The sequence below is a fragment of the Lagenorhynchus albirostris genome, chromosome 7 (genome assembly GCF_949774975.1).
Source record: "Lagenorhynchus albirostris chromosome 7, mLagAlb1.1, whole genome shotgun sequence".
NCBI classification, from domain to species: domain Eukaryota; kingdom Metazoa; phylum Chordata; class Mammalia; order Artiodactyla; family Delphinidae; genus Lagenorhynchus; species Lagenorhynchus albirostris.
Genome location: NC_083101.1, coordinates 12,339,662 through 12,357,558, shown reverse-complemented (window position 1 = coordinate 12,357,558; position 17,897 = coordinate 12,339,662). Strand labels below are relative to the sequence as shown.

At 39.7% G+C, this 17,897-nt stretch overlaps 1 protein-coding gene across 3 annotated transcripts in view; it reads left to right on the top strand.

Moving 5' to 3' along the window:
- RABGAP1 (RAB GTPase activating protein 1) overlaps positions 1 to 17,897 on the top strand; it is a 151,198-nt gene that overhangs the window by 13,588 nt on the left and 119,713 nt on the right. Inside the window, exon 2 of one of the 3 annotated variants that reach the window (XM_060154385.1) lies at positions 1,901 to 2,100. The exons of 1 other annotated variant lie outside the window; for it this stretch is intronic. In XM_060154385.1, the coding sequence (XP_060010368.1) occupies positions 1,951 to 2,100 (150 nt within the window). In that variant the 5' untranslated portion in view covers positions 1,901 to 1,950. The remainder of the gene's footprint in view (positions 1 to 1,900; positions 2,101 to 17,897) is intronic. One more of the 3 variants, XM_060154386.1, reaches the window with a different exon arrangement.

Genomic DNA, 17,897 nt, shown 5'->3' with positions numbered 1-17,897 from the left:
TCTATTTTTTCTTCTTTAGCATATTCTATTCTTTATAAACTAGACATTTGGTAAATATTCATTGCATAGATGAAGCAGAACTACATTTTAAAAAAAGTTTTCAAAAGTACATTTGAAGCATCTCTAAATGCTACGCTACGCATTTAGATTTAGCCCTATGAAACGTAAAGCCTTTAAGCAAGGAAGTTAGTTTAAATAGAAAGCGGGGAGTCCAGGAAACGTTTGAGCTTTAGTTATGCCTGATTAAATGACCCTACACCTCTTGGGGTTGCCATTTCCTTATCTGTTAAACAGTATTGATAATTTCTAGGTTTTCTTCCAACTGTGGTATTCAGGGATTGTGTAATTCTTTTTTTTTTTTTTTTACGGTATGCGGGCCTCTCACTGTTGTGGCCTCTCCCGTTGTGGAGCACAGGCTCCGGACGCGCAGGCTCAGCGGCCATGGCTCACGGGCCCAGCCGCTCCGCGGCATGTGGGATCTTCCTGGACTGGGGCACAAACCCGTGTCCCCTGTGTCGGCAGGCGGACTCTCAACCACTGCCCCACCAGGGAAGCCCGGGATTGTGTAATTCTTGCTGCCATGTGTTTATGTAGATGTTAGCCTTTGAGGAAAAAATAGTGCTTGGCATATGGTGTATGCTCAATAAACGTATGTTCAATTAAAAATCCAAAGCATAGATCAGGACTTCTTAATTGGAGAGACTAAACAGATTCTCAGAACCTTTACCTCTTTGAGGTACAAGATGAGTATACAGTGAGAACAACTTTTTTTCTTTAGAGCAACTTTTGTTTATTGGTTAAAGCTCTCTGAGTATAATGTATCGTCTGTTCTGTTGTTGTTTTGGCAACCAAATGGGAACATTGCCACAAAATATGCAGAACCAGGTTTTTCTTTTTTTTTTTTAGGAATTTGTAAAAAATTTTATTTATTTATTTGGCTGCATTGGGTCTTCCTTGTGGTGGGTTCTTCGTTGTGGCATGCAGGATCTTTCGTTGCAGCACGTGGGCTCTAGAGTGCATGGGCTCAGTAGTTGCAGCACGCTGGCTTATTTGCCCTGAGGCGTGTGGGATCTTAGTTCCCTGACCAGGGCTCAAACCCTCGGCCCCTGCGTTGGAAGGTGGATTCTTGACCACCAGACCACCAGGGAAGTCCCCAGAACCACATTTTTAAATGGTAGATGAGTTTGAGTTTTATTCCATGAGTCAATAAATAATTGAATAGCTTTTCATAATTGACACATTTTTAACTTCTTGCTGGAAATTTTTGGCATGAAACTCTTTTATTGGCAATGTTCATATTGAGCTGAGTTCTAAGAAACTGTGGGATAGGAATATTGAGTTTTTAATAGACTTCTGATTTCTTGCTATGTAAGGTATTTCCCTGCTCTAGAATTTATGCTTGCCTTGCCTTGAATTTATTTTTGGGGGGGGTTAATATGAAATTTTGTTTCTTAAAACATGTTGTTAGTATAAGTATCAGCAATGTTAGGAAAACCTTAGTTATTGTCCTAAGCGCTTTCAATTTCATTTGTTTATATAGCTTTACAAATTAAAGGATAGAAAACAAGTTCAGTACTTCATAATTTTTCTCTAAAAAGAATAGAGTTACAACATATGCCAAAGAAATCAGTGTAGGTAGGCAGAGTTATTCTCAAGGGAATATGTTTTATTTATTTATTTATATATTTGAAATCTGAAGTACCTTGGCCCTCACTTTCATCAAATTCCCTTATATCTGGAATAAAAAGCCTAAACTGTAAGTAGTGAAAGTCTTTGGGAAAGATTTTGGAAGTTTTTTTCCCCCCCTAAGTTTTTCCATATGTATTTTGTAAAAATTAGAACATAATTGAATATCTGGCAGACATTCTATATGAGTATCTTTATGGTTTTTGTTTTTCAGGCATTTTTAAAATATTTAATCATTCATGAGTTGAGCTTCATTCTTGAGTCATGGATGACAAGGCTTCTGTTGGAAAAATCAGTGTCTCCTCAGACTCTGTGTCTACTCTTAATAGTGAAGATTTTGTCTTGGTTTCCAGGCAAGGAGATGAGACACCATCTACAAATAATGGAAGTGATGACGAGAAAACAGGACTCAAGGTAAAACTACATAACCTACATTTCTTTTGCTTAGCCTTGCTAAAGCAAAACTTGGCCTTAATAGGAAGGTATATGGAGTGAAAGTGAGGACATGGAAATAATATCCTTTCTTTTTTTAATGCTAAAGCTTTTTATTTATAATTAGTGATAGTGAAAAATTTATATCTGATTAAGGATTTTCAATTTGATTAGCTTCTAAATCTTCTGATATCCCTAACTGTAAAAACTAGTGATCATAGTATAAACATTTGTTATTTTAGTATTGTTTCATGTTCCCATTGAGTTAGAGGTGATTGTTTCTTTTGGTCCTGGTGTATGTAGTGTAAAGGCAGTGGCAGGTCTGCAGTGCTATTTATAAAAATAAGTTTTAAAATTAGTAAAACAGAACTTAAAACTCCTGGCTTTTGGCCATTTCTGTTTATATTTTCTCTGCCAAATAAATCACTATTAACTTCTTTTCCCATACTCTGTTACTGTTTTGCTCTTTATGGATATAAGTAAGAACAGATTACCTGTTAATGTCACTTAAAATGTAAGTAGCTTTAAAAATATTTTGATTCTTGTTTATGTCTATTTATTCAACAAGTGTTTATTGAGTATTGAGTTTGTGCCAAGTACTGTTATAAATACTTGGGATACAGTAGCAAATAAGGCAAGCAAAGCCCCCTGCCCTCCTAGAGCTTTTAATCAAATGGGGAACCAGACTCTAAGCAAATAGGAAAATGAATATGTTAAGTAAATTTAGGTGTTTTGAAGAAAATCAAAGCAGAATACATGAATAAAGAGTGAATGGGAGGTACTGTTTTAGAGAATGTCTTGAAATGATATTTGAGCAGAGATCTGAGTGAAATGAGGAAGAACTTGTTCATGGAGAAATGTGAAAAAGCACTTTCCACGGGGAACAGAACATAAAAAGACCCTGAGGAAGACCACCCTTTTTAGGACAGAGATTAGAGCAGAGTAAATAAAGTAAATAAAAAGTGCTAAAGAATGAGATCGCTGGCTGAGAGAGACAGCATGGATGGTGTGAGCTTTGTGGACCCATTCCCCAGAAAAATTGGTGACAATTACTATTTTTTTTAATTAAAGTCTATGGAAATGTTCTAAAGGACATAGAGCAATTGAAGAAACATTTATTCAGAGAAATTTACTAAAATTTGGTTAAGAATCTGTGGTATTTGAACCAAGACTTGTTTTTTCCTTCCCATCTCCCAGCTGAGCAAGATGGTAACTCCACTCCAGATTGGTACAGTCAAGAAAATAGGGTTTCCTCTCCTCACAGCTCCCACTTGGAGGGCTGTCTTCCAGTGAAGAGCAGGATGAGAGCATTCCTCATCCTGCCTCCGTCACCTTTTGCTGGCCAAGTGTGAATGAGTGGTAGGGGCTGCCTTTTTTTTGCCCAGACCTTACTTCTGGGATGAAGGCTCTACGTAGGGCACAGTGTTGCTGAGAATACTGAGAGCCCAATTGCCCTTACCCTTACCCTGGCTCTGGCATGTAAGGTAGTGGTTCCACACTAATAGAGGGAAGTCAAAAATACCAGAGATTACTACGCAACCTCCCACACCTACCAAATACTCATTTTCTGAAGAAGTGTCACTCAGAGAGAAGTATGTCATTGTCTACACTCCCAACTTCATAACTATAGCTCAGAGATTTTGCCTGCAGTGAGAAGTGGGACATAAAACAGCTCCTTATCTCTTCCCATAGGAACCGACTTTATTTACAACAGAGGGCTTCCCTGGTGGCTCAGTGGTTAAGAACCCGCCTGCCAATGCAGGGGACATGGGTTCTAGCCCTGGTCCGGGAAGATCCCACATGCTGCAGAACAACTAAGCCCGTGCGCCACAACTACTGAGCCTGTGCTCCAGAGTCCACGAGCCACAACTACTGAGCCCACATGCCACAACTACTGAAGCCCACACACCTGGAGCCTGTGCTCCACAACAAGAGAAGCCATCGCAATGAGAAGCCCGCGCACTGCAACGAAGAGTGGCCCCCGCTCGCTGCAACTAGAGAAAACCCGCGCATAGCAACAGCAACAAAAAACCCCAATGCAGCCAAAATAAATAAATAAATAAATAATTTTTAAAAATCATACTTACAACAGAGTGTAGAGAAGTTCAAGCCTAAGGGTACCCTCAAAAACAGTGGAGATTGTGGTGAAAGGTAATTGGGAAGAGATTGTTAGATTGGTTGGACATACGGTTTAACTGTAGGCTTGCAGGGAGAAGACTGCCTGTGGTAGGGACAGAGCTCAAACATTGACCTCTGGAGCTCTCCTGTCAAAGTATCCTAATTTTTTTTTTTTTTTTTTTGCGGTACGCGGGCCTCTCACTGTTGTGGCCTCTCCCGTTGCGGAGCACAGGCTCCGGACGCGCAGGCTCAGCGACCATGGCTCACGGGCCCAGCCGCTCCGCGGCATGTGGGTTCTTCCCGGATCGGGGCACCAACCCGTGTCCCCTGCATCGGCAGGCGGACTCTCCACCACTGCGCCACCAGGGAAGCCCAAAGTTTCCTAATTTTATTGGTTTTTTCTGTGGAGCAGTTTATTACCTTAGTGGATTGTTGAAAACTTTGAGCAAATCAGCCACAATTAGTGGAGTTTAATATCCACATGTAGTCATAGAGACAGAGCATCCTGCGAAAACTATCCCAGGATGACTGAAGGCAAATCCAAATTACCCCAGAGGAGCAACATCAAAGGTTTAACACCATGGGAATTAGGGGAATAGAATTTACTAAAATAAGTCAGCTAGTCACTAAACAAAGAAGCAAGCATAAAAAATAAGTCCTAGGGTGTGGAGACCAGTACCGAGAACTGGAACAACGTATTACCTAAAATATCTAGTTTCCAACACAAAATGTGAGACATGCAAAGAAACAAGAAAATATTACCTATACATCATTTTTAAAAAAGCAGCACATACTGCTTGTGAGAGTCAAATATTGGACTTAATATGCAAACTTTGAAAGTAGCCATTATTAATATGTTCAATGAACTAAAAGAAATCATGCTTAAAGAAATAAAGGAAAGTATGATGACTGTAAAATCAAATAGAAAATATCATTAAGGAGATAGAAATTACAAAAGAACCAAATGGAAATTCCGAAGTAGAAGAGCACAATAACTGAAATGAGGAATTCACTGGAGAGGCTCAACAGTAAATTTCAATGGGCAAAAGAAAGAATTAATGGAAAGAAATGTCATCAAAATGGCAGTACAGGAGTTTTCTACCATCCCACTCTCAAAGAACACCAATTTAGACACTAATGGATGAGAGTGCCTTCATGGAAGTCCAGGAGCCCAACAGAGAAGTTCCAGCACATTATTGGGGCAAAAACATCCAAGATTGGACCCATTGAAGACGATGAAAGGAACAGTTTCATTTTATGTGTGTCACCCCACCCCCAAGGTGGCACAGCTCAGTGCCAGCAGGTATTTAGCTCATGATTTCTTCCGTGGGGGAAAGTGAGAGTGTGTGATTGAGCACCTGACTTTCCCAGCTTTGTGGTACACTGCCAGAAAGGCCCATTTCTTTCTCACTCCGTCCAGAATACTGAGTCGTAAACTGGATAACCTGGGGGTCGACAGTTGTGCTGGAAGAAGAGCAGCCAAGATTGGGAATGGAACATCTCAAAGGGGCGTGGATCCTATTAACTGCTCTGGGGACTCCCTCAGGAAGCCCACCCATGAGCCACTGGGGACACCTCCCCTGCCAATCCCCCAGCTGGCCCATGGCCACCTCTGAGCTCCACACTCCTCACCCAAACGTGTCCCTACCCTGTGGCTGCCTCCCTGTGCACAACCCTGAGGGCAAGAATGGTATGTGTGAGTCTTTGCAAATGGCTAGTGAGCACATGCAAAAAGTCAGCCTGATTCTGTGGGATTGGAAGAAACCACACACTTGAGCACTCATCATCATCTCAGGGAAAACAAATGCGATAGAGAGCATCAAAACACTGGATCAAGCAGAAGAAAGTATTGTGAAGTACAAGACACATTATTTGAAATTATCTAGTCTGAGAACAGAGGGAAAATGAAAAGGAGTGAAGAAAGCTGGCCCATGGCCAGCAGGCCCAGTTTATAGTGTGAACTATGGCATACCACTAAAATGATCAGTCTATGCAATATTGGAGTCCCAGAAGGACAGGAGAGGGAGAAAGGGGCAGAAAGCTTATTTAGAAACATAATGATTGAAAACTTCCCCAATTTTAAAAAAATTATTTATTTATTTTGGCTGTATTGGGTCTTCGTTGCTGCGCGCGGGCTTTCTCTAGTTGCAGCAAGTGGGGGCTACTCTTCATTGCGGTGTGCGGGCTTCTCATTGCAGTGGCTTCTCTTGCTGCAGAGCACGGGCTCTAGGTGCGTGGGCTTCAGTAGTTGCAGTATGTGGGCTCAGTAGTTGTGGCTCATGGGCTCTAGAGCACAGGCTCAGTAGTTGTGGCGCACGGGCTTAGTTGCTCGGCGGCATGCGCGATCTTCCCGGACCAGGGATTGAACCCGTGTTCCCTGCACTGGCAGGCGGATTCTCAACCACTGCGCCACCAGGGAAGCCACCAAACTTCCCAAGTTTGGGGAAAGATTTGGATATCTGAGATCATGAAGTTTATAGGTGCCCCCAGAATTTCAACCCGAAGTGATCCTCTCCAAAATATATTACAATAAAGTTTAAAAATCAAAGACAAACAGTTTTTAAACGAGCAAGAGGAAAAAAAAACTATCTCACATTTCAAAGGAACCCCCCATAAAGCTTTTAGCAGATTTCTCAGCAGAAACCTTGCAGGCCGTAAGAGAATGGGATGATATATTCAAAGTGCTAAAAGAAAAAAACTGCCCACCAAGAATACATTAGTTGGCAAAGTTGTCCATCAGAAATGAAGGGGAGGGAATCCTCTGGGGCTTCAGTAGTTAGGACTCATGCTTTCACTGCCAGGGGTGTGGGTTCAATCCCTGGTCAGGGAACTTAGGTCCTGCAAGCCGTGCAGCATGGCCAAAAAAAAAAGAAATGAAGGAGAGAGAAAGATTACAGCTTTCCCCATCAATCTGAAAGTAGAGTGTTCCTATGAAACTTCGTAAGCTGAAATGGCATATAGTGAAGAGTATCCCCTGCTTTCTGAAAGTTTGTGTTACACCCCTTCGCTTTTACAAACAACCTACATTAGTACAGTAATTGCTTTTTTTCATAAAAGCAAAAATCCTCTTCAGGTTTCTTTCAGTTAGCGAAAACAAGTACTAATGTAGGGCTTTCTAAAAGCAAAGTGGCATATTGCAAACTTTCGGAAAGTGAGGGATACCTGTACTTCCCAAATCAATGCTGAGGGAGTTGATCATCACTAGACCTTAAGAAAAGTGGTTAAAGGAGTTCTTCAATCTGAAATGAAAGGACACTAATTAGTAACATGAAAACATATGAAAATATAAAACACACTGGAAAAGATAAGTATATAGTCAAAATCAGTATAGTCTGATACTGTAATATGGTGGTGTGTTGATTAAGAAACTCTAGTGTAAAAGTTAAAGGACAAAGGTATTAAAAAATAACTATAGCTACAATGAATACATAATATAGAAAGTTAAATTGTGACATCAGAAGCAAAGTGTTTGGGGAAGTAAAAGGTAGAGTTTTGTATGCGATTGAAGTTAGGTTGTTACTGTTAATATACTGTTATATCTTGTAAAATGTTTTATGTAAACCTCATGGTAACCACAAAGTAATAAGCTACAATAGATCATAAAAGATAAGGGATCAAAGTGTACCACTACAGAAAATCATCAGTTCACAAGGGAAGATAGCAGGAGAGGAAGAAAGGAACAAGGGAACTACAAAACAACCAGAAAACAATTATTTTTTAATTAATTAATTTATTTTTGGATGCGTTGGGTGTTTGTTGCTGCGCGCGGGCTTTATCTAGTTGTGGCGAGCGGGAACTACTGTTTGTTGTGGTGTGCCAGCTTCTCATTGCGTTGGCTTCTCTTTTTCTGGAGCATGGACTCCAGGCGTGCAGGCTTCAGTAGTTGTGGCGCACGGGCTTAGTTGTTCCGCAGCATGTGGGATCTTCCTGGACCAGGGCTCAAACCCAAGTCCCCTGCACTGGCAGGCAGATTCTTAACCACTGCGCCACCAGGGAAGTCCCCAGGAAACAATTAATTACATGATATTAGTAAGTTCTTATTTATCAGTAATTATTTTAAATGCAAATGAATTAAATTGTCCAATCAAATGACAAGTGTCAGAGAATGTATTAAAAAAACAAGACCGCACTATATGCTGCATATAAGAGACTCATGTCAAGACTTCCCTGGTGGCACAGTGGTTAAGAATCCACCTGCCAAAGCAGGGGACACAGGTTTGAGAACTGGTCTGGGAAGATCCCACATGCTGTGGAGCGACTAAGCTCCTGCGCCACAACTACTGAGCCTGCGCTCTAGAGCCCACACACCACAACGAAGAGTAGCCCCTGCTCGCTGCAACTAGAGAAAGTGCACGCACAGCCACGAAAACCCAACACAGCCAAAAATAAATAAATAAATTTTTAAAAAAGAGAGACTCATTTCAGCTTTAAGGACACACCTAGACTTAACCATGTGTCATATGTGAAGAGATGAAAAGCTATTCCATGCAAATGGGAACTGAAAGAGGGGCCATTTCAAAACAAGTATATGTTAGGTCACAAATCAAATCTTAGCAAATTTAAGAAAACTGACATCATACCAGATTCTTTTCTGACTACAGTGGTATAAAACTAGAAATAAAACAATGGGGAAAACTTGAAAATCTACAGATATGTGGAAGTTAAACAACCTACTCCTGACCAACCATTGGGTCAAAGAAGAAATCAAAAGGGAAATCAGAAAACATCTTGAAAGAAACAAATATGGAAACACAACATATTCCACATTCCACGATTTATATGTGGAATCTAAAAAAGCCAAACTCATGGAAACTGAGTAAAATGGTGGTTGCCCAGAGGTGGGCAGTGGTGGTGGAAGAAATGAGGAAATGTTGGTCGAACAGTATAGCCTTCCAGTTAGGCAGTGGATATGTTTTGGGGATCTAAGGTACAGCACTGGGACTATAGCTAACAATACTACATTATATAATTAATCGAAAGTTCCTAAGAGATTAATCTTTAAAAATGGTAATTATGTGAGTTGATGGTTGTTGTATTAACTAACCTTATTATGGGAATCATTTTCCAATATATATGTGTATCAAATCATCATGTTGTATACCTTAAACTTATACAATATTTTATTTCAAGTAAGTCTCAATAAAGTTGGAATATATATATGTATAAAACAAAGACCTTTTCTCAGAACTTTTATAAAAAAGTAAATAAAACAATATGTGAGAAGTATTTAGACTCTTAAAAAAAAGAATGAACTCTCAAAAAAAAATGACCTCTCATTACCACAGTCATGAATGATCTCAAAATAATTAAGCTGATTGAAAGAAGCCAGACATCCCCTCCAACTCCATAAATAGAAGCACATATTGTGTGTTCCGTTTATATACGATTTTAAAAAATGCAAAACAAATCTACACTCACAGAAAGCAGAAGAGTGGTTGCCTTGGGGGAGGGATGATGAGGTGGGGAAGAGTAAGAATCCAAAGGGGCACCACTACAGTGGTGTGTGCACGTATATATGTATATGTGTGTGTGCACGTGCACACATATGCATATATATACATGTGCATATATATAATATTAAAGAAATGTCAGTGCTGCATTAGAAAGTTATTTACTAAACTCTAAAGAAAGTAGTAAGGGAGGAATAAAGGAATGAAAAATACATGAGACAGATAAATAAACAAAAAGTAAAATAGCACACCTAAATTGAACTATATCAATAATAGCATTAAATGTGAATGGATTAAGCAGTATGATCAAAAAGTAGAAATTGTCAGTACTGGATAAAACAACATCTAGGAGACACATCTTAGATTCAAAGATGTAAATATATTTAAATAGATGGGAAAAGATATGCAAACAACAGTCACAAGAAAATGAGTGATTATAGTGATGTTAGGCAATATAGACTTTAAAACATAATGATACTACGGATGAAAAGGGCTTTTTAGGGGCTTCCCTGGTGGCGCAGTGGTTGAGCGCCACTCAACCTGCCGATGCATGGGACACGAGTTCGTGCCCCGGTCTGGGAAGATCCCACATGCCGCGGAGCGGCTGGGCCCGTGAGCCATGGCCGCTGAGCCTGTGCGTCCGGAGCCTGTGCTCCGCAACGTGAGAGGCCCGTGTACCGCAAAAAAAAAAAAAAAAAAAAAAAAAAAAAGGGCTTTTTATAATCCTATAAGGGTCAGACCACCAGGAAGGTCCAACAATGAAATCCCTAATAAAGGAACTTCAAAATACATGAAGCAAAAAATGACAGAAATGAACACAGAAATAGTTCAACAATAATTGTTGTTATAATACTTCCTTTCAATTACGGATAGAAAAACTAAGCAGGAGACCAATATGTAAATAGAAGTCTAGAGCAGCACTATAAACCATTTTGACCTGACATATCTATGGAGTACTCAACAACAATAATATATATTCTTCTCAAGTACACCTAAATTATTTTTCCAACCACAGTGAAGAAATCAATAACAGAAGTAAAACTGAAAAATTAACAAATACAGGGAAATTAAACAACATACTCCCAGATAACTTATGGGTCAAAGAAGAAATTAAAAGGGAAATTAGAAAATACTTTGAGATGAATGAAAATGAAGGTATACCAAAACTTACACAATATAGCTAAAATAATGCTTATAGGGAAATTTCTACTTGTAAATTCCTATATTATGAGAGAAGGAAGATCTCAAATTAATAACCTAATTTTTCACCTTAAGACATTGGAAAAACAAGGGCAAACTAAACTTAAAACAAGCAGAAGTAAGGAAATAAAAGGTTAGGGTGAAAATTAATGAAACAGAAGAGAAAACCAATAGAGAAATCAATGAAACCAAAAGCTGGTTCTTTGAAAAGATCAACAAAATCGACAACATTTTAGATTGACCAACAGAAAAAGAGGAGAGACAAATTACTAGCATCAGAAATGAAACATTGCTACCAAACTTACATAAATAAAAAGGATTATAAAGGAATCTTATGAACAGTAGTATGCCAGTAAATTAGAGAACTTAGATTAAATGGACAAATTTCAAGAAAAACACTAATGAAACTGATAAATAATATGAATAGACATATAACAAGAGATTGAACTAGCAATAGAAAATATACCTGGATTACTTCACTGCTGAACTCTACCAAATGTGTAAGTAAGAATACCAGTACTTAACACACTCCCAAAAGAGAATATTTCCCAATTCATTTTATGAGATGATATTACCCTGATGCCAGAATTAGACAAAGATTTCATAAGACTACACGTCAGTATCTCTTATAAATATGGAGACAAAATCCTCAACAAAACACCAGCAGACTTAATTCATCAACATATGAAAAGGATTACATACCATGATCAAGTGGGAATCGAAGGAATCGAAGTTTGGTTTAACATATTAAAATCTATTAATGTAACATATGTAACCATATCAGTGGAATTAAAAGCAAAAACATAATCATTTCAGTAGACACAGTGAAAGCATTTGATAACAATTCAACACTTTGTCATGAAAGTAAACAAATGAAACTATGAATAGAATGGCACTTCCTCAACTAGATAAATAGCAATTGTGAAAAACCCACAGCTAAAATCATTCTCGCTGGTGAAAGAGTAGATTTTTTCCTCCTCCGTTTAGGCTCACTGCATGGATATCTGTTCAACATTGTACTTGAGGTTATTTCCAGAGCAGTTAGGCATGTAAAAATCTAAAACATCCATATTGGGAAGAAGGAAATAAAAATCATCTCTGTTGGCAGTTGTATATGATCTTGTATGTAGAAAGTCCTAAGAAATCCACTAAAAATTATTAAAACTAATAAGTTCAGCAGGATTGCAGGATACAAGATCATCATGCAAATATCAATTTTATTTCTGTATACTTGTAAGTAGCAATCTTAAATGACAGTAGGAAAACAGTTGCATTTATGATAGCATTAAAAAGAATTAAATACTTTGCATTGTTTAAAAAAGTGAAAATCTTATACTCTGAAATCTGCAAATCTGTTGAAAGAAATTAAAGACCTAAATAAGTGGAAATTCATCCAGTGTTCATGCATTAGAAGACTTGTTAGGATGGCATTATTCCTCAAATTGGTCTACACATTCAGTGCATTCCTTATCAGAATCCCAGGTAACATCTTTGTAGAGGTTAACAAGCCAATTTTTTTTGTGTGTGTGTGGTACGCCGGCCTCTCACTGTTGTGGCATCTCCCGTTGCGGAGCACAGGCTCCAGACGCACAGGCTCAGCGGCCATGGCTCACGGGCCCAGCCGCTCCGCGGCATGTGGGATCTTCCCGGACCAGGGCACGAACCCATGTCCCCTGCATCAGCAGGCGGACTCTCAACCACTGCGCCACCAGGGAAGCCCAACAAGCCAATTTTAAAATTTGTATGGAATAGCAAGGGACCCTAAATAGCCAATATAATGTTGAAAATAAAGAACACAGTCGAGGGCTCACGCTTTGCAATTTCTAAATTTATAGAGCGGTGGTAATCAAGACAGTGAAGTACTGACATAAGGATAGGCATGAAGGTCGTTGGAATATGTTTGAGAATTCAGAAATAGAACCATGTTTCTGTGGTCAGCTGATTGAAGCAAGGGTACTAATACCATTCAGTTGAGAACGGATTTTTTTTTCTCTAACAAATTGTGCTGGGACAACTGGATAGTCACATTCAAAAGAATGAAGTTGTACCGTTACATCACACTATGTATAAAAATTAGCTCAAAGTAGATCAAAGACCTCAATGTAAGAGCTAAAAGTATAAAACTCTTAGAAGAAAATAGGGGTAAATTTTCATGACTTCAGGTTTAGCAGTGCATTCTAAGATATACCAAAAATACAAGCAACAAAGGAAAAAGAATTAATTGGACTGTATCAACAATAAAATCTTTTCTACCTCAAAAGATACTATCAAAAAAGTGAAAAGTCAACCCACAGAATGAGAGAAAAATGTTTGCAAACCGTAAGTTACTTATATCTAGGATATATAAGGAGCTAAGCAACCTAAATGTTTATCAACTACCAAATGGATAAATAAAATGTGGTCTAGAGTGGAATATTAGTTGGTCATAGGAATGAAGTACTGATGCATGCTACAACACAGATGAACCCTGAAGAACATTATGTTAAGTGATAAGCAAGTCACAAAAGTCCACTAATTACAGGGTTCCAATAATATGAAATGTCTAGAATAGTCAAATCTTTAGAGGCAGAAAATAAATAAGTGTTTGCTTAGGGTTGGAGATACTGGGGGAAGAGAGAGTTGATACCTAAGGAGGTAGGGTGTTTTCTTTTTGAGGTAATGAAAATATTTTAAGATCGACTTTGGTGGTTGCACATATCTGTTAATATACTCAAAACCATAGAATAGAATGTATACTTTAAATGGGTGAATTGTATTTGGAAATGTCCCAATACAAATACTTCGGAAAGCTGGATGAAATAGAATAAATAGCCTTTCAATTACATAGCTCTATTCACAAGAAAGTGAAGAAAGTCCCCAAGGAACAAAAGCAAAGAGGAACCTGAAAGCCAGACCTATACACATGTGCTGACTTTGGGCAAGATTGACAGCAAGAAGAGCAGGCTGTTTTAGTCCTGAAAGGGAGAGATAATGTTAGCTTGGACTAGAGGATGAATGGACTGTGATTCAGGATATATTTTCAAGGTAGAGCTGGTTGGTATGAAGGTGGGCGAATTAGATATGGGATTTGAGGCAGAGAGAAGTAAAGTTGCTTCCTAGATTTTGGCCTGAACTGTTAGGTATATGGTTTTGCCATTTAGTGAAATGGGCAAAAGATAGGAAGACCAGAATTGGGGTAGGGGACAGGGGAATCAAAGTCCTGTTTAGGACATATTAAATTTGAGGTGACTATTAGATGTCATTTTTAGATGTCAGGTAGTTAGTTGCATGTATGTGACTGATGTTCAGGAGAGATTGTGGCTGACATCAACAGTATATAGATGGTATTCAAAGCTATGGGATTAGATGAAGCAACAAGGGAAAAGCAACAAATAACATAGAAGGGAATCTCCATAAGGTTACCAGCTGATTTTTCAGCAGAAACAGACAACTGTTTCAAGGATTTTTTGCTAACAGAGGAGCTGAAAAATAGAGGTACCTGAAGGGTGATATGGATTCCAGTGAGGGATTTTATGATATTTATATACTGATAAGAATTATTCAGTAAAGGGGGACATTGCTACTACAAAATGAGAGCAAAATCTTTGATTCAATTAGGGAAAAGGGTTTCGTGTGTATAAGTGGAAGGGTTAGCCTAGGAACAGCTTTTGAAATAGGAAGATAGCATAAGTGAGTACAGATGCAAATAGATCAGTCTTCTCTCCTTTTGGATTTGTTCCTGTCAAAAATTTTCTTGTTAATTTTTGAAGTACTGTTAGACTTATTCTTCCTGTTTCTAATTTGATGAACCATTCTCGGTAAATGGGAAGGACCCTCAGGGCTTCTCCAGAGAACTTTTTGCTCACTCATTTTTTTTTTTTTTTTTTTTTTTTGCGGTACGCGGGCCTCTCCCTGTTGTGGCCTCTCCCATTGCGGAGCACAGGCTCTGGACGCGCAGGCTCAGCGGCCATGGCTCACGGGCCCAGCCGCTCCGCGGCATGTGGGATCTTCCCGGACAGGGGCACGAACCCGTGTCCCCTGCAGTCGGCAGGCGGACTCTCAACCACTGTGCCACCAGGGAAGCCCACTTTCATTTATCTTGTTCACCAAAAGGAGATAATTCTGTTTTGGGGTTTTTTAAAAAATTAATTAATTTGTTTCTGGCCGCGTTGGGTCTTCATTGCTGTGCCCAGGCTTTCTCTAGTTGCAGCGAACAGGGACTACTCTTCGTTGCAGTGTGCAGGCTTCTCATTGCAGTGGCTTCTCTTGTTGTGGAGCATGGGCTCTAGGCACGTGGGCTTCAGTAGTTGCTGGCATGTGGGCTCAATAGTTGTGGCTCGCAGGCTCTAGAGCACAGGCTAGAGCGTGTCCCCTGCATTGGCAGGTGGATTCTCAACCACTGCGCCACCAGGGAAGCCCCAATAATTCTGTTCTGTAGAACAGGAAATTGAGCAACATGTTTTCCAAATTTAAAATGTTTTCTCTATGTATTTTCATGTAATTTCAGTACATCTACACAGCATATTGGTTTATTGGCTACAGAACTAGTAAGTGAAGATTAAAAATTACTGTTAAATCTGTGAGATCTGTCATCAGAAGAAGGTATGATAGGATATCTACAGATGTGTTGCCAGTGATGCCCACACTTCTTTATGAAACTGTTTTTTCAACCACTGGTAGATTTTAAAATTGCAGTGGAGTTAGAGGATACATTTGAAAGGTCTGTCACTGTTCCACCTCTGAAGTTCTAATTGAGTGTTTTGTTGAATATCCAGTTGACAGCTAGTAATCTACCAACTTCTTTTAGGTACTGAGGATAAGAACTCCATTTTGGGAAATATGATGACTTAGAAAACCTAAAAATGTCTCGATACAAAATACTTAGGAAAGCTGGATGAAATATAACAAATACCCTTTTTATTTTATTTTATTATTTATTTATTTATTTATTTATTTTGCGGTACGTGGGCCTCTTACTGTTGTGACCACTCCCGTTGTGGAGCACAGGCTCCAGATGCGCAGGCTCAGCGGCCATGGCTCACGGGCCCAGCCGCTCCGCGGCATGTGGGATCCTCCCGGACCGGGGCACGAACCCGTGTCCCCTGCATCGGCAGGCGGACTCTCAACCACTGCACCACCAGGGAAGCCTAAATACCCTTTTTTTAAAAAATAAATTTATTTATTTATTTATTTATTTTTGGCTGTCTTGGGTCATTGCTGAGTGCTGGCTTTCTCTAGTTGCGGCGAGTGGGGGCTACTCTTCGTTGCGGTGCGTGGGCTTCTCATTGCGGTGGCTTCTCATTGCGGTGGCTTTTCTTTGTTGCAGAGCACAGGCTCTAGGTGCGCAGGCTTCAGTAGTTGTGGCACGAGGGCTGAGTAGTTGTGGCACGAGGGCTCAGTAGTTATGGCTCATGGGCTTAGTTGCTCCACAGCATGTGGGATCTTCCAGGACTAGGGCTCAAACCCGTGTCCCCTGCATTGGCAGGCGGATTCTTAACCACTGCGCCACCAGGGAGGTACCAACAAATACCCTTTTAATTGAATAGCTGTATTCACAAAAATGTAAAGAAAATCCTCAAGGAACGAAAGCAAAGAGGGAAACGAAAGCCAGAACTATATGTATGAACTGACATTGGGACTCCTCTGGGGGAATTTGCTGTTCTTTATAACCAGTGGACTTGGGTTTTGATAGGTAAATTAGGTAAGAGATAAGGCCTTGGATTTTACAGGGAGAGGTTTTGGAACTGAGATTTCCTTATAAAACATACTTGGGATACATCCTAACTTGAAAGGATATACTTGAAAAAATAATAATAGTAACCTGCCTACAGTCACAGGAAAAAAATAAGGAAGCTTCTCTGTCTTACATTGGACACTGATTGGAGAGGAGTCTTGTTGAGTATTTGTACCCATAGGCTTGCCTTCATGTATGTTTGGGGTTTTAATTTATACTACCTTCTTGTTCCTGGGTTAGGAATACTCTTGGGGCACCTGACAGAATCAGCTGTAAAACTGTCGAGGGACATGCTTGCCACCCAGGCTGCATAGTATTCCCACAGGTAACTCTGATAAGGAATAGTGCACAATGCAAAATTTACAAAGAATGGGGCTTCCCTGATAGCGCAGTGGTTAAGAATCCGCCTGCCAGTGCAGGGGACACGGGTTCGAGCCCTGGTCTGGGAAGATCCCACATGCCGTGGAGCAACTAAGTCCATGCGCCACAGCTACTGAGCCTGTGATCTAGAGCTGGTGAGCCACAACTACTGAGCCCGCATGCCTAGAGCCCGTGCTCCACAACAGGAGAAGCCACCGCAATGAGAAGCCCACACACCACAACAAAGAGTGGCCCCTGCTCCTCTCAACTAGAGAAAGCCCGTGCGCAGCAACGAAGACCCAATGCAGCCATAAATAAATAAATTAAATAAATTAAAAAAAAACTAACCTTTAAAAAAAGATTTACAAATGACAATTCACCATGAGCAAGAGTTAGCAAACCCCCAGTAAGATCAAATCTCACCAAAACTTTGGCATCTGAATTATTAGCTGTAACCTTAAGATGGGTATGATTAAAATGACTAAAGATTTAAAGAAAATTTTGGAAACGTTAGAAAATAACATTACAAAAGATTTTAATATACCAAGCAAACTAAAAATAAAACTTCTACAAGTGAAAATTAGACCCAGTGAAATTAAAGGTGCAACAGATATATTACCTACAAAATGAATCTGAGGAAATTACTCAGAAAATAACATTGAAAGATGATAATATATGAAAAAGCAATTAAGAAACATGGAGACTAGGATGCGAAGGACCAACATGTACCTAAATGTTCCTTAAAAATCGAATGAGGGAGGGGGGACCACTGACGGTCCAGTGGTTAGAACTCCGTGCTTCTACTGCAGGGGTCACGGGTTGGATTCCTGGTTGGGGAACTAAGATCCTGCATGCCGCGCAGTGCAACCAAAAAAAAAAGAATAGAATGAGGGAGAAGGAAATTGGTATAATAGCTGAATATCTTCCGAAAGTGATAA